The sequence below is a fragment of the Rhodnius prolixus genome, unplaced genomic scaffold, assembly GCF_049639745.1.
Source record: "Rhodnius prolixus isolate KJV_2025 unplaced genomic scaffold, Rpr scaffold_6, whole genome shotgun sequence".
Classification (NCBI taxonomy): domain Eukaryota; kingdom Metazoa; phylum Arthropoda; class Insecta; order Hemiptera; family Reduviidae; genus Rhodnius; species Rhodnius prolixus.
In genome coordinates this window covers 30221696-30246038 of record NW_027411634.1, presented here as the reverse complement: position 1 = coordinate 30246038, position 24343 = coordinate 30221696, and the positions used below count along the sequence as shown (strand labels likewise).

Here is a 24343-nt window from a genome sequence, read left to right as displayed (position 1 = left end):
CTTTCAAGATCCAAAATTCAAGTAGCCGAAATTCTTTCAAGATCACCCGCAAAGGTGTTTAGTAAGTTCAATTGATAGTAGTAGGAACTGAAATCATTTACATTTCAGAAGAACAAGATCCAATTTGCTGTTTTTATTCCTGTAGACTTAGATATATTTCCATCCTAATGGTAGTTAATCTCCACTTGCACTCCTAATGTTATAGAACCAACGAAGAAGACACAGATTCTTTCACAATTTAATGAAAAACGTTTTTCAACAAGGACTTCTAATTAATCTGAGTTATTATTATTTTTTAATATTCATTCTACCGCATGCATAAGCCATCTAATTCAAGTATTTATTAAATACAATCTTCCAAATAATACTAGATAAATTTTATCAAACTGTGATATGTGATTGAAATACTTGTACGCGGTATAAACTGCCTCGTAAAACTTGTTTTGATTTAAAATTTTGGACTTAGCTCACCAAACAAGGCCAAGTGAATAGAAAACCCTCAAAAATATTATCCAAGATTACTGAAATGGGCTTACCTTCAACCTATTTACCAATATATCGCTTCAGCATAAAATGATTAGCATTATCCGGGAACAAAGTGGATGCATTTGCAGATGATGGATTAATGTATTTATAGAGCGATGAAAGTTGCCACTGAAATGCTCAAAGCTGATGAGATTACGATCGATTTTTTTTGAACTGTAATTTTTCCAATAAAAAAGCAGAATAACAGCGAACAATTAATCTGTTCTGTTTGTTTTTAAATCCTATAGATTAGAGAATCAACATCTGTAATCAACAGTAGATTTTAAATATCCTTTTCAAATGTCAAGTTTATATCTGATGAATTTAAAGTTAAATAAATCAGATTTGTTTATTTTCTCTATATCCGTTCAGATGCGGCTGTCTGTACCAAGTCACACGGTTCAGATCGCCTCAGAAGCATTTGGAGTAAGTCAGCGTGAGTGAAAACTAGTAACTAGTTATTTAGTTAAATAAAATAATAATTTATGATTGGTGAAGAAAAGATGTAAATATTATTATTTACTGATTTTTTTTTTTTAAATAAATAGTTTTTAACAAGTAGTTTTTGTGATTTATTCAGTTCGTATGTAGATTCTAAATAACGAGGAATCTATTTTTTAAGTCGTTGTCTTTAAATAGACGTGTTATAAAGAAATAATCTCGTTTAAAAAGTTTGCATTCTATTATTAATAAATTCCTCATATTCCTACAGTAACAATCAAACAAATTCTATTAATGCAAAAATATTTCAATGAACGTTGAATCAATTTAGGCTGTTCATAAAGTATGTAAGGGTTCTTAGATTCGAAAAGGAGTACAAGATATTGTGAGACACAATAACAAGTCTGATCCATTTAAATTTAAGAGAAAATTTCCTCTTATTAAACCAAATTCAAAGGTCAATCGCAGAGATTTTTATGCCTTCAATTACTTTCTCTAAGATATGTTAATAAACTGCTACTATTCGCTTTATAGAACTTTTTGTTATAGTGAGCTTTCTTCTTTATTCCTTTTGAAATAAGCCATTTTATAGTATAAACATTCAGTGAGCTTTCAAATATAATTTGAAAAAAATGATAATCTTATAATTAAAATGTTACAAACTTACTGGGGCCCACTATTTCTTTTTTCACACAATCCCACAAAATGTTAGAAGATCAGAAGAGCCACTAATAACTGCTTGCTATATTGTACCTATCGCATTAATTTTACTGAATCCAGCCAAGAAAATTCTCAGTATTTTACTATGACCAACTACCGAATTAGTTGACGAGGACGGAGGCGATCATTAAATATAATCCAAGTCCTGGAAAAAGAACCAGTTCCACAATGCATATTAGCTTTGAAGCAATCGCCTCTAACCTCTCTGGTACCGTCAATTTCTTTTAGCCTAGCTAAGATGCTACTGTAAGCTTAACATAAATGAATCATTACTGTTCGTCCCATTCACAATTCTCCTTACTACCTCTCTTCTCACAAGGCAATACCACCATTCATATGATTTTTCTAGACAGTAAAGTGAGTTTGGCATTATTCTAACTTATAAAATCTCACTTCAAAATATTAAATTATAAGGGAGAAATTACCTTTGTGATTGGCGTACTGGATTCCCATGTGGAAATCCTGGACACGAATCCAGCTGCTGGCCCTTAGATTTTCAAATCTCGCAATGCACTGGAAAAAACTCCGGACGCAAATAATCTCAAATGTTGATTCGCCTCAAACTAAAAAAAAAAATGAGGCGGAAGGAAGAGAATAAGTCACAGCTGAATAGCAGAGCCACATAATTAAGTTCTTAACTTTATTTTTTTTTAATCCTTGATCATTGAGACAATTTCTCTTACATCCATTAATCATTGTCTTGATTAAAGAAATGTGAATTTAAAAAGTTTTTTTAAAAACAACTACATACAATTAGTGTATTAATTGAGTTGTACTTATTACTTATTTAATACCAAGAGATAAGTGCTGTGAAGGCCTGTTTAAGTTTTACCTTCATTACGTTTGCTAATGACACACTCTCTATTAAAAAAGTTTTATAACTTTATTCTTTAATTTATAATGAGATTTCTCACTTCAATTTGATTCCAACATAATTTTAACTTCGGTGTTTGTTTGTTAGTTTGTACTAGTAACATTTTTTTAATCGCTATTCGCGTTTGTACAATATTTCTAACAACTCTTTTAATTTTCCAAATGTTGTCCAGAATATTACTTTACTCTTGAGTGTTTATTTAATTTAAGTACTCCTTGGTAGAGTAAAATTGAAATTTCTATTCACTCTGTGGTGTCAGTAGGATGCTGAAAACATTATCAACCTGGAACACCTGCTACTCACCAGCTGGGCATGTCGTCACTCACAAGCTCTTCTTATTAGATAAATATCTAAGGAACTACACTCTCCACCTTTTACTTTAGTCCTTCGTCCTTATTGTCATCTTGACTACCACACGTGCTGCTGACATCCCTATAGATTTTTCTTTTCACCTTCCAACAGATCCGGTGGACCTTCTTCATATTTATTTAGATCGGCATCAAGTTTGACATCATTTACGCCTAGATAGTCATACATCTTTACATTTTGTTAAATCCAATACCAGCTCTTGACAATTTAGATGTTCAACGCCGCTTGCCGCACCAGGGAATGGATTCGTGCTTCAGAAAGCAAGCTGATTAGAAAAGAACTCAAGGTTGAAGCAATACTACGAGTAATACAAATTTTGTGTACCACTCAGCAATAAAATAATATCCTTGATATGATATATGGAGTGATACTTCAACCGAATCATTATTATTCACTACCAATAGGTTGAGATAAAGATATCCCAAATATATAAGGACCTTTTTTAAAAATTACTGTTGTTGCAAGCAATCCTTTGTGAAAAGAGTTCGTTTTACACACATCAACCAATATATTTTGCATGACCTCTAGTAATACAATAATTAACTGAAGACCTTTGCTTCTTCAAAATTATTACTACCTAGAATCTAAACCATTAAAAACAATGCAGAATTCTCTTTTAATTTCAATTATTTTATGCTCAGGTCAGCAAATAGACTGTAATCTATAAACTATCAACTATATTTTATTCCTTCGAAATCAATAGTTCTTCTAACACTATATGCACTTATGAGCATATAGGTAATTGAAATTCATAAGTACAGCATATTTTTCTTTCTGAAACCTCATTAGCTGAAGCTCGGAAAGATTGCAACTTAATTCTTGACTTTCTTGATATTCTGTCAGAAAAGAAACACTATTTATTTTAACCGAGTTCGTCAATTTAATGTTAGTTAAATTTGTGTTCTTCAAACAAAATATTTTAGAATATAAAAGCAAGGTTTACGTTCAGCATGTGAAATGTAGATTTACTTTAATGAATTATAAACAATCTGAATAATCAATATACCTTTTGAATATGTAGCAAACTTATAATACCCAATAAATTATTCGCTAGAGCTCATTTTTTATTAATATCAACAACTAAGGTCAGAACATAACGAGGGTTAAAACCAGCGAAATGTGCTGTATTAAATTCTGTTCAATTATTTAATAAAATGTTTCTGTTTTAGTTGTTAAACAGTCCCTTCATAACAAGAGAGTCGGGGAATGAACATGATCTCCTATTCAATTTTAATTATTAATACCTGTGTTTAGCTGTCTTGATCGGAATGTTTTTTAAATAATGAAGTATTTACATTATTACCTGAAGCACCCTAAAATTACTTGTGTTATAAAATTAATAATCTTCAATGCAAACTTTCCGCCTTCCTTTTCTAATTCCTGGCTGAATCTAAATTTCACTTAATACTATGAAGATTTGAAAGAAGTGCTTAAGAAAATATCGATGTAACGAAGTATCAGGAAATGTTAAGGAAAAAGTCTTAAAATATTTTTAAAAAAAGACGTAAAAGAAGTTGTGCAAAAGATAAAAGATAAGTAGAGAAAAATAAAATATAAAATGTAAATAAAATAGTGGGAAATTTGAAGCTAATGTCCGGTTAAAGAAAATGAGAAGTTTAAAGGAGGTGAAGACCAAAATGAAGCCGCCGAAGATGAGGATGAAAAGAACGACATAAAGAAAGAGAACAAAAAAAATCGCTTTACCAAGCAATATCCTCAGTGACTATGGATTGTCAGGAAGCCTAATATGTACGACATTATGATATTGATATAGAAGAAACAGCATTAGCGGTGTATTTCATTTCTCATAATAGTTGTGCAAATAAAAAAAAGTTTGCGCATCTCTGCCATTAGGCAAAATATAGATCCCACATTTACCCTACGGGAAGATTTATACTTCACCGTTCCTGACTTACTTGTGGGATACTGACTATATTATTTCTTAATCCACCGACAGCCTATGACCATGATTGGCTTCTTTAGAAGTGACTATTTTATTTTGATTACTTATTTTTTTATTTAATATTTATAAATAAAGACTTTAAATAGTAATAATAATAATCGCCTTAAGTCAGAGGTGAGGCTGCTACCCACATCAAAAGAAAAGAGATTTGAAAACAAAAGCAAATTTAAGACCAAATTATTTATTATCAGCTTCTCAAAGATAAATAAAAGCGAAGAAGCAAATGTACCGTGAAACATCGCGTGAAGGCATTGGGTCGGGCATTGCAACCGGCATTTCCTTTAAGGTATCCCAGATACCAAAATTGACCATTAGGCTGGCTATCAGCTTCTACCACCTGAGCTCCACTCTGTACATTTTATATTCTTTTTCTTTTAGATGTTCTTATAGTTACTTCTTTAAAGTTTATTTCTCAATTTTTTTATTGAATTGTTTTTATAAATAAAATGAAAAAGTCCACACTTTCACTATAAAAAATATAATATAAAAAATAATTACACAGGTTTTCATTACGACGTTTTTTTCTTCAAATAGAAACTTGAGTTTCGAACTGGCTGCATGAGATGAATCTCTTATGATAGAGATTAACTCATTTTGAAGATTTAATTGATTGAAACGATGTGCACTCGAAACTCTTAAGAGACTGACTTGAGACCATCTTCTTTTAATAATTCTGTAACTTGTAGAAACCATTTTCTCCTTACAAAGATGTAGTACACTGAAATTTATCATTTTCAGGGGCTATTCCTCTGTTAATATCAATCGTTCTATTAGAATGTACGGTGATTGAGCTTTCGAGAAAAGAATTCCTTTGGAGCTTACTTTCCTTGTCATTGAACAGAAACGGAGTTAGGTCGAACGCAACGGAAAATTCGTTCAATGACAAGGAAAGTAAGTCAGATACTTCGTTAGATGCAATTCGTAAATTTCAGCTTCCAGCCTCAGCCCACGGCACTTAATTTGGTATTTAGACGTTGGGTTTCTTTAAATTCACATTTCATGATGTTCATGTTTCTTCCATTAGGAAAATAATTCTTCATTTTAGGCAAATAATTACAATATTACTGTTATTTGTTCACAGTTAGCAAAGTTGTTTTCATTCACCTGGACGATGGGTGTATTCCTGTGCAAGATGATGCATTACATGCAGAGTGTTTCCGCTATTTGCTCAGTTTTCACGCTTACTGCCATGAGCGTGGAGAGGTAATCAATTTTTTATTAATTTCATAGATTTAGAAAGCAAATGTGGTGAGAACAGCCTATAAGACAATTCAGCAGTTGGAATTACAAAAAAAAAATCACTTTGCTATGAATTAAGATAATACCGTTTAATTTGACAAAAAGAAGTGAATGGGAAAATTCTGTTTATATCCTATTAAGTGGATTTCCTTTAATCGCCCAGATTTTGAATTCTCTCGACGCACTTTCCCAATTTAACTAACTTATATCAGCCGAAAAACCATTCAAAGTAAACAAAATGTTTTTCCTCGATATGTTTCAAATAAAAAAACAATGACGTAATTTTTAATAAACTCAAAACATTTTACTTCATCCTTTTTATTGCTAATCCTTGTCACAGTGCAATCAAGCACTGCCACCATCACTAACACTCAGGCAGACGGTCCTTTCAGTTTCCTTGCTTGTCCTTCTATTGTTATGGGAATTCCATTGCAAAATTATTGATCATTTTATCCAAATACTCTAGCTTGCCAGTCCGAGACAAACTCTGTGCCTTTTGCCCAAAGAAACTTTTTATTTTTATGAATCAGGAAGTTGTTTTCGCTAATTCTCTCTTAATTCTTTGCCGTATCACCAATTTTTCTTTTTGATCCTGATATCTGGTAGTAAATCTCTACTTGTCCTAATACCTATTGTTTTCTATTTCCTAGCACTCTTTAGAACATCTTAAAGAACTCCACCAAAATTAGTTCAAGAAAGTTTTTTCTTTCCAATTCTAACCACTATCTATGTATCTTCTTCTGAACCCAAAGCAGATCTGTCTAATTCCTTAATTATGCAGAGGAATATTTTTTCTTGTAAAAATTATTAAATTATAAACAGTGGATTTGAGATTTGCATTTTGAATTTTAACTTACGTCTTTTTTATAGCCGTATTTTCATCTACTAATCTGTTCCTCAATTCCGGCAAAATCATCTTTATTTAGCAGCAATTTTATTTTTGAATCTAGCATTTCATTATTTTACTTAAGAGAGGTACCATGCCATCTTTGTAAAGTTGTCTTCAATGTTTTGTATTTGCTTCTTAATAACTTGTTCTGGTGAACTATTTACTTCTTCTACGTTTGGTAGAATTATTCAAAGAAGAAGTTAAATCCTTGGTAGTATTTCCTTTGAAATTTAAAAGATTATTCACGGATGACGAGAGCAGAGAGTTTAATTTCCAAATATAACTTTTGGGGATGTTAATATGGTCGTTAAGTTGCGATAGGCAGCGCGAAACATATGGTAGGCAAGGTGCAACAAGGATAGAGCTATAACTCCCTCAACTGAACAGCTCCCTTCTGTCAAATAATCTGCACCTCTCACCTGCACATACACATTCTCACAGTATGCAAAGACACTCAGTAGAAGTACTTTGGAAGAGAGCTTTGTGATATAATGTATAAATAAGTTACACTTAAGCAAGCTTAAAATAATACAATTGAAATTCATTAATCTAAAACTATTCGATAGATTTTATTTAAAATGATCACGCCCTTTACAATTACTGTTTTCATCAAACAAAAATGCACGGTAAAATCGTACTTAAAACCTGACAAAATCGCTTTTAAAGCAGTGTGAGTAAAAATACAAGACTGACTTTTTGAACAATTACTTCAATTATTATGTTTGCCATAATTTATTTTAGAATACATTAAGAATACACATTTAGAATATTTAAGAATACATTTTTAAAAAGTTATAAATATAACAAAACTTACAAAATCTCTCAGGAGGATTAAAAGAAAGTAACGTATAAACATTACAAGCTTAATAGTTGCAATGATTATTTGTGTGCATATTTATGTTACTAAATTTAGAAGTAAATGAATTTATTTCATGTTGCGGTCAAGAATATTAAGCCACAAGGCTCCATCTCATGAAATTTTGAACCAGAGAGACGAACTGGCTTGAACTTTGGGGATTGCAATTATGTTGGCAACTTCCATCTTTAAAACGCAGTCTTTCGCTTCCTTCTCCCATCACTCTTTCACTTCTGACATTAATGAAAACAAATTTCTGTCAAACTCTTGATTTAGAAAACCTTCTCTGCTGGAATGGTCTGTCGCACGAATATGACTTCAGTTTGGTCCAAGCCTCTGAAATTTATTATTAATTAGAAAAGTTGTAATTTTTAGCGTTTTGCAAAGTAATAATTTAACACTGTTCTGCTTAAAAAAAACAGGCTTAGATAAACCTGACTGATTTATTTGCACATGATTTATCGATTGATTTATTCAGTATCACAATCTGTAAATTTATAAAGGAAAATATCAAACAGGCATACACACACGTGCAAGTAGAGAACAGTCACGATTGATTAGATGTTTGTCGACGGGTTTGGTCTTGGCAAATTGAAAGCTTCACCATGATCAGGTTGCGTTATTAGGGCTCTCGGTGAAAGTATTCAGAACTGTTGCTGGAGTCACCTTGAGTTCCAGTACTACGGGCATCATCTTCTGTAATTAATATTCTTTTTGTTTATTATCTAATTTAAGAAATCTAATTTGAAAACTAGAAGCATCAGAATATGATTAAATTCAAATCAGCTCCATATGTCAGATTTGTGCTCTCTACAAAATTTAAAGGAAAGGTAAATGGAGTTTCGTGGAGAATTTTTAACTAATTATTATTGTTTAAAGTGCTTAAAAATCAAGCAAGTAGTCAAAACAATTCAAAAACAGGATAAAGCCAATTTTTTACAATTGCAAACGATAAGCGAAAAATTAGGTTATTGGTACGGTATTGAATATTTTAATTATTTTTGACAGCAAGGCTACTGTTAAAGAAATAACTTGCAGTTTCAATGCATTATATCTTTTTCTAGCGGACATCTCTAGCTAGCGGATAGTTTAAGGTTTTAATTTAATTTATTTGGTTATTATTAGACACTATTCAAGAAAAAGCACTTATGCATATGATGTGAAGACATGAAATACGAGTACATATCATGAAACAAGAAATTTTCTCTTGGAGGCAAAAAAATTCAATAATATTCGTAAATTACGGTAAGGAAAAGTCATGTGAGTCTTCATACGATCTTATTTTCATGAGAAAGTAAAGTGAAACTGTCGAATATTGGCGAAAACTATTCGAAAATGATCTTAACTTATGAAATTTTTTTTTTAAAAATTCTGAATTTTTTTTTTAATTTGTGAGCATTTTTTGCTCAATATCAACGTTAGATTAATATTACTTCTAAAATAAAATAAAAAAATGTTATGGTAAAGACTATATATTTAAAATATAATCTATTTAGATATGAGAAAATGACTAAGATATAGAAAAGTGAGTGAAAGGAACTGAATCACCTTTGACCAGCCATAACTGGTTTTCATTTGTGCTGTCTTTCAGGATTTTTGAGATGTGAGATGTTTGTTTTTACTCCTGCTATCATAGTCAACCCACCTGATGCGGGGCACCACATTACACACACATACATAGGGACTTTCTGACCCATCGGGTAATAAACGAAGGCATAGACATGATTGAATCGGCATTCGACCAAGTCGGTGTCAAGTCCCGTCCCCATTTGCCAGCGGGGCCGCAAGAAGATGTACCGTTTACATTGATCAGCAGAGATTTGTGGAATGAAAATACGTCGCAAGCTCACCTAAGTAACTATCTCTTCAACTAAAATCTCAAAGCATCGCAAATGGAAGAGGATCCTCACCTCAAATAGCCGCCAGGTCCATACCACGGGTCTTCATCTTCACCCAATATCAGTCAGCCTATCCAATTTAGCCCAAAGCCAAATGTCGTAAAACGTAAATGCTCTAGGTGATGGGCCTATACTAAAGTTTTAGGGATATACATATAGATATCGAGCTTCTAAATATATATATATGCGCTGTTGTGTGAGACTTTGGTTAATGGAAAACAGAGTGTGCCTTAACTCAAGAAGGGCATAAGTTAGAAACTTAACCAAATACACTCTCTCAAGGTGATGAAACCTTTATATGTTTATAGCTCTGTCGTCATACCAAACAAACGATTTGTCGTTACCTAGTATCTACACCTGCTTCTGTTGGCCCAAAACCTTTTATCGGGTTTAGCTGCGTTTGTGTAGGTTTCTTTACTTTAACGAATAGCTTTTTCATTTCAAATTTATTTATTCTATAGAATGCCAATCTTCAATTCTTTGCTTCCTTTATGTTAATAGTAAAAAAAATATTGTATTGTTGCCTGCTATTTGAAAGAAGTTTTCGTCGAGAAAATAAGTTTTGATACTCCGAATCGCAGTAATGTGGTTTTATAAATACTTTATATAGATATTTGCTTGTGAATGGTAAGGTAGAACTAAAAAAAAAATTGATCGACAAATATATTTAAAAATCCAAACTGTGATGCCTTATTTTTGTTTTTGGGACAAAAAATTGAAGTTCGGACCATTTGTTCCACTTTCTGAGTATTTAACTGTATGAGTGTTATTACTTAAACTGTGATTCTACCTGAAGAATGAAGTAACTGTCAGTGCCAAGTCATTTATCTCCTGGGAATCATATCTTTACAAAGGTTTCTTTGATAATTATTTTTAAAGATTCACAACTTGAATTTATCTGGTTTTTAATCTATTGTTTCAGATATTACGCAATAGTGCATCCAATGAAAGCCAAGTACGTTTGTACAATCAGCCAGGCAAGGAAGATCATATTTACCACCTGGGTAGCATCATTTTTCCTTGCGGTCCCAATTCTCTTTGTACAGGTAATTTTTAACTTAAAATAAGTTGTTATTGTTTTATAAAATATTCATAATACGAAAAGCATCAAAAAGGGGAAAGGAAGTTATTGATTATTAGTCTTACTAGTCCTAAGTAAGACTGGACACTATCGGTCCCAACTCCATTTCTGCTGAAAACTGGATCCTAGAGTGGAATTTGCAGAAAGCTGTTCAGTTAGTTTAAACTCAGCTTAATATTAATATTAGCTTGAAAAATTTGAAAATATTTCATTTTGCTAAAAAAAGAGGTGCAGTCCATGATGAATTCCTTTCAAGCAAATTCTTTTAGGCCATTTCTTTGCTACAGTGGTTTGGCACCCGTTGAATAGTTGTTGTCTTACCCTTTTCTATATACTTCCTTTTTGAATCTTTTTTTTTTTTTCTTTACGCTTCTTTTGTGCAGATAAGTGATGGAAGAATATTAATCCCCAAGAAAAAAAAAAAATTTAACCCACTTTAGAAGCTGAAGATACTGTACACAAATTTAGCATCTTGATATTCTATACAGATGAGATTATGAGTTCTTAGTCAAAGACGTGGCCAAAATTCGTCGTAGAAGTGCAACTTACTGAGTACTTCCTACTTTGTTTATTTATTTGTAAAGATTTTCCATACCGTTGAAAACTTCTCCAATAGTTTAATATTTTAATTAATTTTTTTTTTTGAAGCTGTGAGGGATCTGTGATGTTAGACTTCTTTTTTAGGAGCGTTTACTTAACAAAATATAGTTAAATCGTGAAAAATGCATTTTATAAAATCTAAAAGATATATTGTATACTACTTCCAAGAACTTTTCTTGTAATACGTGGTTATGGAGACTTTCCTATAAAATATACTAACAACAAATCTGTCGCATTTATTTATTTATTTTTTCAGGACTAATTGATTTTGACTTACTTTTATTGCAATTGTGCATAGTTTTCGAATTTTAACTGGAAATCATTTAGAGGTACCCTGAGTCCAAAAAAGTGAGCATGTGTATACGTATATATGAGATTAAACTGTTTCAAAAAGGAGAAAATCGCAGGACGCTCTAATTTCTTATGTTTTACTTATTCATTGGAACTGTATCGGTCAAACTTCTTCATCAAACTATCACATTATTGAGTGGATTATTTCAATTATATTGGCTTTAACTATTTTCTTTAAACTTTGTATGCTGATTACTGTATGCTTGTGTAAATCTATTACTTTTATTTCAAATATTTTACCAGAAAAATTCAGTTTAGGACACTTCTTTGTTTGGGTGTGTAGTACGCCTCTCTCAAGTACCATTTTAGTATTTTAGCATCCCCCTATCAGTTATGTAATTAATACTGTCCGGTAAGACAGTACAAAAAAAGCATAATGTTGAAAAACAACTTTCTTTGACCATTTTTCCTCTTTATTTGTATGGACAAGGATTAAATGAGATGCTGAAATTCAATTAGAGTGACTTTTCTCTTTCTCTCTCTTGTAGGAAGAGTCGTTTAGGTTCACTCTGCAAAACATTTCTGTAAAGTTATGGATGTAAAAATGAATCCATAAAATATTCAATTACTTTCCTAATATGCTGTTTAAGACCCAACAATACATTGTTCAAAAGCTACCATTCCCATGGGATAAATATTTTGCCTATATTGAGAGGGCCAAGAGAATAGCCCTTACCAAAGAGTATTGTAGGTAAAATATTAAAGTGTAATGCCAGCCCTAGGTTATTTTTTATGGTCATATTTTATTGAATGAATAATTTCAGTTTTTAAAAACCTCTTTTGTACATATTTTTATATTTAAAAATAATAAATTTTGTATATTTTTTGTTCAATAGATCTATTGTTTTATAACGTGCTACTGTATTTAGGCAGATACTTTACTAACTTTCGAACCCAAAAGTTGATTGAGAATTAGTAATTAACCTTAATCCATCAGTCACTGAATTCAAATTTCTCGAATTGATTCAAAATGTTTTTCAAAATTACTTATTTTATTATTACAATATTGATAAATGATGATATTATTTCCAAATTAATTTATTTCTGGCGAAGGTAAAACATCTAGCGGTTTTCATCAAGTTCACGAGTCATGACAATTGAAATCGAAGGAAAAGAATATTCTAAACAGAAGCCGAACTATTTCATTTTCTTTTCACCATCAATTCGTGTTGGTTTCTTTTATACTTGGTTGTGTAAAGTTCTTCTTTAATCTCTACTGTCAGAAGAGGTTTGTTCCAGAATACCGGGTGCAGCATTCCCACTGCTCTCCGGATTTCACTTTTGCCTTCTTCCTGCAGCATTGACTGCGAATAGTTAAATGGTGTATTTGTTTCTTTCCTCTTGCCACTTTGAATCAAATTCTATTTTCATTTATGTAACGTTTTGTTCAGTGTTGTCGTAAAGGGAATAATCATTCCCTAATCTGCGTAACATTTTTGTTTTCATCACATGGTCTAGATCGTCCCTGGTGTGAAAGTCACGTTACGGTCATAAAAATAAACCTGTTGAGAAATATCTATTTTCATTTGCATTTCTTAAACCGTGCAGTCATACTGTTTCTAGGTATTTATTGAATGGGGGTGGGGACATGCTTTTGATCCTATTCCTTTTCTGCATCAAAACATTGAAAAATAAGATTTTATGTTTTTAAGATAAGGCGTACTAGATTGTCTTAGTAAAATATAACTACTAATTTCTCGAATTTTAAAGAAAATTGATTTGTGAAATCAAAATAGAAATAGTCATTTGACTTTGGTCATCTCATTTTAAATATGTTAACGAATTCGTCGTTTTTGTTGGACCTTTTCTAGTTATGAAGCAGTTTCCGCTAACTGTTTTACGATAAAATATTTTCTTGCAAATGTAAAGTAATAAATATTAATAATGCTTAATTTATGAATTTTTTGGAATTAAAAAAAATTGTATGATCCAACAACTTGTGAACGATTTTCTAGTGCGGACGATTACATATTTTGTTCCTTACTCTCCACAGAGAGTCCTCACAGGGTGTAGGCCTCTTGTAGTCTGTGACAACAGTAGGGGAAACAATTTCTTATAACCTGGTCTGGTTGCAATGACATCTCTGATATTTTTGGTGCTTGAAATTTGAGCAGATAATGTGCACTAACAACTGCTGGAAAAAACCATGGACCTTGGAAAAAAGGTTTCTCCTTTTGGAATTAAAAAGTGATAAGTATTAAGCTTCTTTTGGCCATAGTAATTTACTTTGCAGCCTAATTCTCCTTTATCGTTAAGAGTAGAGGTAATTGGCTAAAGTAATGTTTATAAAATTTAGAGAAAAAACACTGAATTAAACTTATCAGACACTATTTTTAAATTAAAGAGTTGGCAAATAATTTTTTTGTAGTGTGTGAAGAGAGTAATGAATTATTGATTAGTTATTAAAGTCAAATAATACATTTCAAATTAAATCGTTTAAAGGTACAGTAAAGAACTCCTTTTCAAATACAAGCTATCAAGACCGACTGACAGCAGATTAGACTTAGATAACTGGTATAATAGTAAGTCAAAACTAGTAGTATGATAATTTCTAATGGATAGTTTTCATAATATTCTAGTGAAATAGATCCTGAATAAGACACTATAACTAATATTATGAGAGGAACACTAATTAATATGCTTATTGTGCATCAAACGCGTAGGTAAACATTCAGTTAGATGTTAATACCCAGTGGATTTAACATATTATAATCTATATTTGCATGTCATTATTAACCACTTCCATAATTTGCGTCTATTCATAAACAATAATGTTGAGGTGAATCATGTGCCACTTTGATATTAATTTTTCTTTGAGTCCCTACGAGAATGTCAAATGATTTATAATAATTTACTTTTTTGTTTTTAGATCTCATTATTTTTAGAAAAAGTATAGCGATTATATCAAAGTTGCTATCTGTATAAACAATAAGGGCCATAAAACCAGTATCAATGAGGATATGAGACGGTTATCTGCTGGAATTAAATTACATGGACGTAACTGTTTAAGGGCGAATATAAACCACAACTCATAAATTCAATTATACATAAGTGACTTATGGTACCGAAACGTGGGTATTGACAATACCTATAGCTGGATGGTGCAGGAGATAGTTAATGCCTAAAACAATTTTTGCTGGATCATAGGTGGAACTGAAATCAAGGTTCTTGGAATCAGCCATTAAAGAACTTGGACGAGAGATGTACAGTCATAAAACAAGATGTATGTATCTTTTGCTAGGCAGAAGAGCAATTTCTGGAACCTGTAGGAAAAGACAATGGTACTGAACAAAAAATAAATACAAAGTTAATGAACAAAAAAAAAAGCATCGGGAGCTTATTTAAGTTAGCAGCTGGTGATAAGTGTATTTGAGCACTCCAGCCAATCTTGATGAGTAAACGTATGCCTAGATTGAAAAGATCCAATTCTGTAACTCTATTCTGTGACCAATGGCAATGGCTCTAAAGTTTAAGTGTTGAAATTACTTTGTTACATAGACATCAAAGCTCAGGAAAGAATTTTAGTAGTCGGAAGATGCAGAATAGGCTTTACGATCAGGACAAAAAAAAACGGGAGACCCATAAATGATGGCCTTTGTTAGGACCGGCAGATAGAGGGGGTTGGGGTACGTGCAACAAACAGAGCTGTTCCAAATCGGCGTACGTCCCGGTTTTTTTTTACGATTTAAGGCGCGTCAACATCTGAGATTATTGGCGCCAGGAGCTTCTTTCAGTACACTACCCGCCTCCGGATAGTGTTCTCTCGTAACAGATAACACTGTCCATCACCGGACAATAAGCTGTAACAAGCTCCTAGGAAGAGAAAATATTAGGGCCAGCAGCTGGATTTGAACCCGGGACCTCCGCGTGGGAATCCAATACGCTAACCGCATAGCATAGCTAATCCCTTCCCTGCACGTCCCGGTAAAAAGAGAACTCATGGGATATCGAAATTGAGGATGTTAGTGGATGTCAAAGGTAGGTGAAGGATGTGTTACATAAAATTAACGTTTTTATTGAACGTTTCCTATTTTTTTATTTTTCTAGTTGCCAACGCTTTCATTTAAAGATGACCAAAGCAAAAATAGAAAATAGTTAACCTTAAAATGAATATAAAAAACCTTTCTATTCATTTGCTCTTTATAAAAAAAAAATTATTTACCTGCATATTTTATTAATAGTGCCTCTCACGCGCAGAACCCGTCGTTGCCTGTTCATTTTTCAATTAATTAGTAAAACTAATTTCAATTTTACAAAAAAATACATGAAAAGGTGAAAGGCATTCGTAGGTATACCTTTTTCCCTTATCAATTTAAGATGAAATCTCTTGATAATTTTTTAGGACGTTTGACCTATTCTCTTAAACTTCTAGACACTAACCCATCACTGTTGGTTCATTTTCCAATTCAGTTTAGTAGATAATTCAAATTTAGTCTAGTATACTTACGAAATTTATTTATTTTTTTACATCAGAAGCTAAAAGTTTAGCCAAGGTAGCGAATTATCTGCCCTAATATATTTTCTTCATTGCTTTTCACTGCAAAAGTAGTATATTTCTTCAAGCGGAGCTTAACGTCCAAATAGCAATTGGTACCGTGTGAGAAGGCGGAAGCATATACTTTACCATTAACATTTTTTTAACAAATAATATATATATCTCCCTGTTACCAACATACGAAGTATAGGAAGCCAGAACTTTCTAAACGACCATATTCTTAAGGAAATGCTACTAGTTAATAAAGAGTTGTGACGGCTGTAAGTACGTCGAGATCTAATCGTAAAGTTTTTGGTGCACATATTTAGAGGCATCCTTTCCTACTATGATGTAAACTCCTCCTATAGCTTTTACCTACTTACTACCTACTTACCTACTTAAATGGTACCCCTTACGAAATTAATTTGTTGAGACTGTTAAAGGGAGAATATATATGAATGCGATAGTAAATGATGTCATAAAGAATGCTGCCTACACAGTGATAATGTTTGAACAAAATTAAATTTAAAGCGACTAGTTTCATGAGACTAACCAATCTGCTTTAAGGATCACACTCATTTAAACTTTAAAAAAGATGGAAAATGCTACTAGTTTCGTTGGGTGTTAAAAGATAACACAATCTATTGGGACGCCGTCAGTAATTAATCCTAAAAGTTTAAAACTTTAACAGTGTAAATATTTTAAATTAAAAAGGACAGCTTAATGATCACTTCTGTGATCTGGTGAGCATGAAAGAGATGAAATCGATCGCTAGCCCATCATCATACTTTAAAGCCTGTGTATTCTCCTTTTTATGGAGCATTTTTAATTTTATTTTTGCCCGTTGTACAGGAATATTTTCACTTGACAGAATATTGTTAAACATGTTTAATAGATGATTTAACCATTTTTCATCTCACTGTTTGTAGCAAGTAAACGTACATCAATTCTTGTTCGAAATGCTTTAATTTCTTGAGGGATAGTTCTGTATGTTTTAGTAATGTCAACTTGCTCAGGACTGCGGTCCTTGTTATGTAAGTCGATTGTACTTTTTCTATTATTTAATTGCAATTGAGAAAATAAATTTACTTTATTATTAAATGTATTTACAGGTGTCTCAGTTTCTAATTGGCTGTAAGGAGATGCCAGTGTTCATTAATAAATATCACTGTGAAGTTTCACTTTACAGGTCCAAATGCCGGTGGGTGGCCGTATAAAAGCGTACTGGTGTGTCAGAGACTGGGATTGGGTGGTCGCGTGGAGATGTCACGAAGTCTATATGCTTGTTCTTGTGCTATTGTTGCCTGCTTCAGTCATGACAGTGACGTACAGCGCCATATGCAGGGAAATTTTCAGGGTTATGCAGAGACGTTTCCATATGACTTCTGGCAAAGCGTGAGTACATAAACTTATTCAATATATTTTTTCTCTTTTTAAATTCACAAAGGAAGAGGTTTTTTTTGAGGTAAAAAGACTGTTACAAAGGACATTTTTCTTTAACATAAATTATATAATAATTCGTCCTGCAAATGTAAATTGTCATTTTTCTAAACATTTACCTGAAGAATATGAACTAAATTATTCAATTTAAATCCAGTAGCCAGATTGTTCATCCGAAGAATTACAAACAGATGTATTAGAAGTTTTGTCAGGTAGTAGAGAAAATATCAGTTGGCCAGTATGAAGGGCATGTATGGCATTGAGTTCTACTTTTTGAAGAAGAAAAACCGATGCATTCTGGCACTCCAGACTCTTTCAAATAGGAAAGATAGAACTGGCAAATAGATGTAACTAATGGTTGATAAAGGATTTGTATCGCAGGGCTTAGGCTTTATCGCCAACCCCGTTGGAATTTTATCTAATTATCCATCTTTTGCGACATTGAAGACGAGGGCTTGCTGAATAGTCTCACTTCATCCTTTCCTATTCCCAATCTTTTTTCGTTACTTTCCGCTCTTGAACTCTAAGTCGTCTTGAAAAAACTTGTTTCCCGTAAAAATATCTCGAAATAAAAGCTGGTCTTCCTCCAATTTTTGATAAGAGAAAATAAAAGAAGAAATTAAAAAATCTAACTCATCGTGGAATTGGCTACCAACACATAAACATCGCGGCTCGAAATACAAAAGGACCTACGAACAATTGCTTCAAAATTTTGCGCCAAGAAACAACAGTGAAACATAGGTTTAAAATTCTAACTAAATAGTGCATCCTGTAAAATTATAATCACCTTGTTCTAGCTAGATCCTCCTACAAAGATTCCATTCTGGTCATTATAAACACTAGAAATTCATAACATCTTAGAAACCTGTCAAAATCAATTATTATTGATACACAAAAATATAATTTCCCATGCAGTTCTATTAAACATAAAGAAAGTTAATCAATTGTAATAATTTACTAAAATCTAAATTTAAGCTGATATTTCCTAAGTGATGTTATGACAAATAAAAGTTACTTTTATAGTTGACTGTAAGTATAGTTTAGATATTGATTTATTGGATATGTAGCAAAAGAAACTTTAATCGCGTAGCTAGCTTGTTCACTAAACATACAATCCAACAGAGAGCTGGGGTTGTGTGTGATTGTTATGTGTTACATTTGTTATTATTGAATAGCCAATGTTACTCTAACTTCATTGGCCTCAAATAAGGACAGTAAACAATCTGAAACTTTATAGAAATTCTAATTGCAATTTCAACAGCCAACTCATTTGAAAAGTAATCTTACCGAATTAATATCAATATTTGAACTAGAGCACTGAGGACCTGTCATCTAATAAGTAATCTGCATCTAGGCTTAATTGTAAAAACGTTTTTTTTTTTTTTCATAAAAATATGTACATAATTGTGTTCCGCGAGAAAAGTATATACATAATTGTGTTCCGCGTCTTTGAAAAGGTTGAGAACCACTGTGTTAGACATTTGTCGAACTGATATCAAAGAGGTCTATTTTTGTTTCATTTGGAAGCTCTGATGTTATGTCTGATAAAATATAACAGCTAAAAAGTTTTACTATTTCTTAATGGTTCATTCTTTTAACTTATTCTTTTTTCTTTTTTTTTGCTTTTGTTTCTTTATTAAAGTCAAACAATGTTCAATTTAAATAGATATTTCCATAATTATATATCTGACATATCTCATTATGATAATTATACTTTATTAACCAAATTTCTCTTCTCTCTTACAATTTAGATATTGAAATGCAATCTTCTATTAGTCATTATCACTATTGCTACATAACTTAGTATTTCTTACTTCAAGGTGTTAATGTTCTTTTCTTTTTCTTCTAACTTATTTAATTTATTTTATTGTTATTATTTTTTTGTTAATTTCTTTTTTTATTATCTGCTTTATGTTTCAGGACAATGAACTGTGAGAGTTTTCCTCTAAGTACCAAAGAAAAAAATCCAAGAACATTTAAGCCTAAAATCAGATCAGAAGAAGAGAATAATACAGTTAAACAAGTATGAAACTTTTTTGCCAGTTTTATTATTCATTTTATTTTTAATTTTTTTTTTTTTTTTCTCGATAAACTGAGTTTGCGGTATTCGTTTAGTGCATTATTTTGACTTGATGTTGCAATGAAGTAAAATTTCTAGAATAGGATGAAGACCCTCGGCTAGTAATGAGAATCTCGCATGTGGGAAATAAAAAACAAACTTACATATTCACTTTTTGCTTTTTTTAAATATAATGATGAGATAAATTATTGAGATTTTTATTACTAGTAGATGCTTAAATCCGTAAAATTTCCTTTGCTTTTTTTCTCTCCATGTAAGCAACAAAACAGGAGTTATTAGAGACTAATAATTGAGGATTTTAAACATTATTTTAATGTTTTGTAAAGTGAAGTAAATACAGTTGGAATGTTTTAAAATCATACTTAGTCGTTATTGACGAATAAAAGTATTATTTTTTTTACTTCTCATAGATTCCTTGGTAAATGTGCTGTTTTCATTTTCAACTTATAAAATCTTGAACTTCATTTGGTTTCAAAATTATGTACCATGTTCTTATAATTTATACATTTTTTGTTATTAATAGATTATAAGTAAGAAGCCATTACAATTTAGTGTTCTAGTAAATTTATTAATTTTTTCTTGAACTCCCAACGTTATCGTCATTATACCGTTTATTAATCCGTAGTTTAATGGTAGTGACATCTGTTGGGAAAAGGCGTCTTCGGAGTCTTAAGGTTAGAACAAATTCGAATAAAGAAGTTTTTATGAAGAAAGAGTTGGAAGTGAAGTAATACCTTCCATACACCCGAACTTGCTCTCATTGGTGTTATTGTTGGTAAATTATTAGACGAAAAATAACCAAAGAGAAATTAACGCTGGCCAGCGAAGGTAGCAAAGATGATGCACAAAATAAATCCTTAATAAAAGGAGCTTAAACTTCATCATCGACCGATTCAAAATTTCTGTACCGAAGGTATGGCTTTGGAAGCTTGCATGTAATCTGTCATTTTTGTATGATTTCTTCTCTAAGCCCAATCCGTACGCCTTCGATACAATTCTTTGTTAACACTTTGCTTCCTAATCCACTTAAGTTATGCCTACTACATTGGGTTCTTTTGCCAGTGCAATTTCATCATTATAATTCAAGCTGGCTGGTCAGTTCTGCTGGCCCACTTGACGAGTCTCATCCTTTCTTTGTGGCCCTTTAAACTTCCGAGTTCAAAGCCTGGTTTTGTTCTTACTTTTTTTATGTTAATCCCAAACAAGAAACTTTATTTGTTTAAAAAAAAATCAGGTTTTTTAATTAAAAAATTTTGAATATTTCAATTCGAAAGCAACCACCAGAAAGATAGGATTCAATAGTTGTAAAGCTGAGGTAACTCAGCTCGTAACGTTCTTTCAGTGAAACATTGCAATGTGCATGAGGACAAATTTATAAATTAGCTAAGAGACTAAATTGTCATGTCTTCCAACCTATATCCTCAGTTGTAGAGTTTTAGTTACGGAAAATCTTAATTTCAACACTTTTTAAAATCATGTCTTTTTATTTTCTATCGACGATTTTTTTTAAGTTTTTTTGTATTTTTTTTACATTATCCATTTTCAAATTTATCTTTTTTTAATTATTCTAACCTAAATCTTTCTTATTTTCAAGATGTCGAACTACAAGAGTGAAAGGCAGGTATGTCTAATAATTTGGTGTTACAGGTGTAGGTGCGGTATTTTATTTCATTAACATCCTCATAAAGGCGCTGTCACGCATGTTATCCGATCAGATATCTGAGTTATTTATTATTTTATGTTTATTTACTACTTCAATTAACTTCATACGCAGCGATTATTTCATTCAAGCAAAACTCAGTAATGACCTTAGCGGAGCATGCGTGATTGCTGTAGTGAGGCATGCTGTTTATTAATAAAAAAGTAAACGGTGGTGAGGGACTGCATGATTTAAAATTATTTAATTTTATAATAAATTTATTTATTTATCCACGAAGTAGTACCGAAACTTGCGCTCATCCCTATAGCTGACCGAGCGGAAGAAATTAATTGATCATCCACCTAGCTCAAGGCATAATAAAAAAATGATTTATAATTATATAATGGAATATTAAAAATAAATTAAAGAAATGCCAACTTTTTCAGATTGGTGTTTCATCCAACTACCTAATTAGGTATCGTGAACGGAGGCGACAGCCAAACATTCATTACTATAAATGATTTAGACTATTTTCAACGGTTAAATAAAATCCAAGGCTTTGACCGAGAATCGAACATAGATTCCAGAATACAACTTAAGGTTTTGGAACTCGTCTCTAACACTCGGCTATCAAGGCGCATTACTAGAATGTTGTTATATCTATATAAATAACCATTTCAAAATCTGATATTTATTTATCAAATTTCAATTTTTTAACTTGTTATCAAAGAGAGAAAAGAGCACGTGATAGGACATTTTTATGAATTTTTTTTCATCCCCTTTCTACTGAAAATATTGCCAAGGCAATAAAGTTAGTATTTTTCTTAATATCGGGAAATAAGTAACTACTTGAATGTTATGATGATGAAATAGAGTTTGCTTTTGAGCACACATATTGGAGCAAACATCAATCCATTTGCAAGCGCTTTTTAAGTGCCCTCTGTGCCCCTCTGTGGCTGCATAGATCTCTGACCACTAGATTACTGGAAAACTTTCCGAGAGATTATCTAAGCAATAATAAAATGTTAAGACAAAAGGGTTAAAAAATAATTTTACTTCCGTTTCAGACAAGAATGTTTAATATACTACTTTTTTGGTAATTTTGGGATAGTTGCGTTTAATTACCAAAAAAATTGGAAATCTCCTTTCACATATTTAACTGTTCAAAATCTTTCATTTAAAGGTTCAAACTTATTCCTTAATTTATCAAATAATGCACTTTACGCAGCTTGTGAAGCATGTGTCTATAAAGGTGCCTCCTCTGGCTCGCAAGCCAGGTTAGCCAGGAGGTTATCTGCTGCTCTCTGTACCTGATCTGTGGAATGGCTCCGCTGCAGATATATTACAGGGATTTAACAAAAAAAAAAATAATAATAATAATTCTGTCATGTATAACTTATATATTCTAACAACTTTTAGGTGTTTCGTGTAAAGAGGGGATTAGCGACAAGTCAAATTCATTGCGATTTAGTGATTGTTTTGGTACCAAAAATGTAATTGGATCCTGCCAAGTTTATTTTGTCTGTTTGTTTGAATGTAATGATGATGAAATAGAGTTTGCCTTTGAGCACACTTATTGGAGCAATCATCAATTCCATTTGCAAGCGCTTTTTAAGTGTTAGATTGCCCCTCTGTGGCTGCATAGATCTCTGACCACTAGATTACCGGGGACTTTCTAGAGTTTAATCCCAGAATATTCGGCAATTAACTAGGTCACAGAGAAGAAGAGAACGAGAAGAAGAGAATAAGTATTCTGGATGCGAGCAAGCTTTTATGGCAGAATATTCCGAACAGTTCTTGCAATATCCAACACGACGATTTCTGCGCAGTACACACGAATGTTTTTGGAGTTCACTTTTGTAGGCCAATCGCCTTTAAAACTTCTTTCTATTAAAAATGATTTTTAGAGTTCTACAGGAATTGTTATATTAAGCTTCTCTCTTAAGTGTTCCCCCCAAAAGTAGAGGGGGAACAATCAAAATTGCCAGTTTTGCTGAAAATATAAAAGTTCAACTACAAGAATAATTTTATAACTTTTAGAAATAGCTGAAAAAGGCTTGCCTTTATTTCACCAAACCTGTTGCATTTACTGACAGTTTATTAATCAAAGCATTATTTAGAGTTAAGACCGTGTACATCAATTTAGATATCGTAACACAATGAACCTTAATCCTCACAATTTGTTCATCCTTGCAAGCCAAGAAAAAATGCCCAACACTACTGCAGCTCGGTCTAAGTTATTCTATACTGCTCCGTTTAGCTAAAAATTCATATTACTTCAATTACTATAATTAAGAGCTTTAATTAATTTGTGTGGTTTGATAACTTAATTTAATTTTCCAATCTTAAACAAGTTTCAAGTCATTGAAAAGATGTAATGTTTTTCATTATGATTTGCTTTTTGCTTATGTAGACAAAATTAAATCTAGTTTTGTTGTGTTTATTTTATTGTTACAGGTGATCAAAATGCTTGTTGCCGTTGTAATAGTGTTCATTCTATGTTGGGCACCAGTCCTGGTGGACAATGTCCTCACCTCGTACGATATATTACCACATATCAGAGAAGGGACTCTCAAACAGTTGGCCACTTATTTCCAACTTCTAGCTTATTTCAATAGGTTTGCTGATTTTGTATTTATGTTGGAGGAAAATATATAGTGTAAAACTAGTCACATTTAGCAACACGTATATTGCGAACGATACGACGACGTCAGGTTTTCGCAAGCATCGAAAACTAATGATGCGGTACATATCCTATCACTTCACTACACTCAGGTGATAGCGTTTGTTTACCGACAGGTGCTATATACAGGTACTATATCGATGAGACACTAGTTTTCATGCCAGTTAGCGAGACAATTTTTATCAATAAATTATTTACTTTTTTACTGTACTAGTAATGAA

The 24343-nt window shown here is 32.1% G+C and overlaps 1 protein-coding gene and 1 long non-coding RNA gene across 4 annotated transcripts in view; one reads left to right on the top strand and one right to left on the bottom strand.

The window, feature by feature from the left end:
• The window catches only part of LOC141460998 (QRFP-like peptide receptor), a 245397-nt gene that overhangs the window by 219408 nt on the left and 1646 nt on the right, over window positions 1–24343 (top strand). For 2 of the 3 annotated variants that reach the window (XM_074141577.1, XM_074141580.1), the window contains exons 3-8: window positions 5974–6095; window positions 10697–10820; window positions 17470–17675; window positions 19641–19743; window positions 21395–21421; window positions 23897–24057. In XM_074141577.1, the coding sequence (XP_073997678.1) occupies window positions 5974–6095; window positions 10697–10820; window positions 17470–17675; window positions 19641–19743; window positions 21395–21421; window positions 23897–24057 (743 nt within the window). The remainder of the gene's footprint in view (window positions 1–5973; window positions 6096–10696; window positions 10821–17469; window positions 17676–19640; window positions 19744–21394; window positions 21422–23896; window positions 24058–24343) is intronic. The other variant, XM_074141579.1, reaches the window with a different exon arrangement.
• LOC141461003 (uncharacterized) lies at window positions 7228–10225 on the bottom strand. The gene is made up of 3 exons (XR_012462457.1): window positions 9787–10225; window positions 8405–8572; window positions 7228–8212 (listed from the first exon to the last, which is right to left on the bottom strand). It is a non-coding gene; the product is annotated as an uncharacterized lncRNA (long non-coding RNA).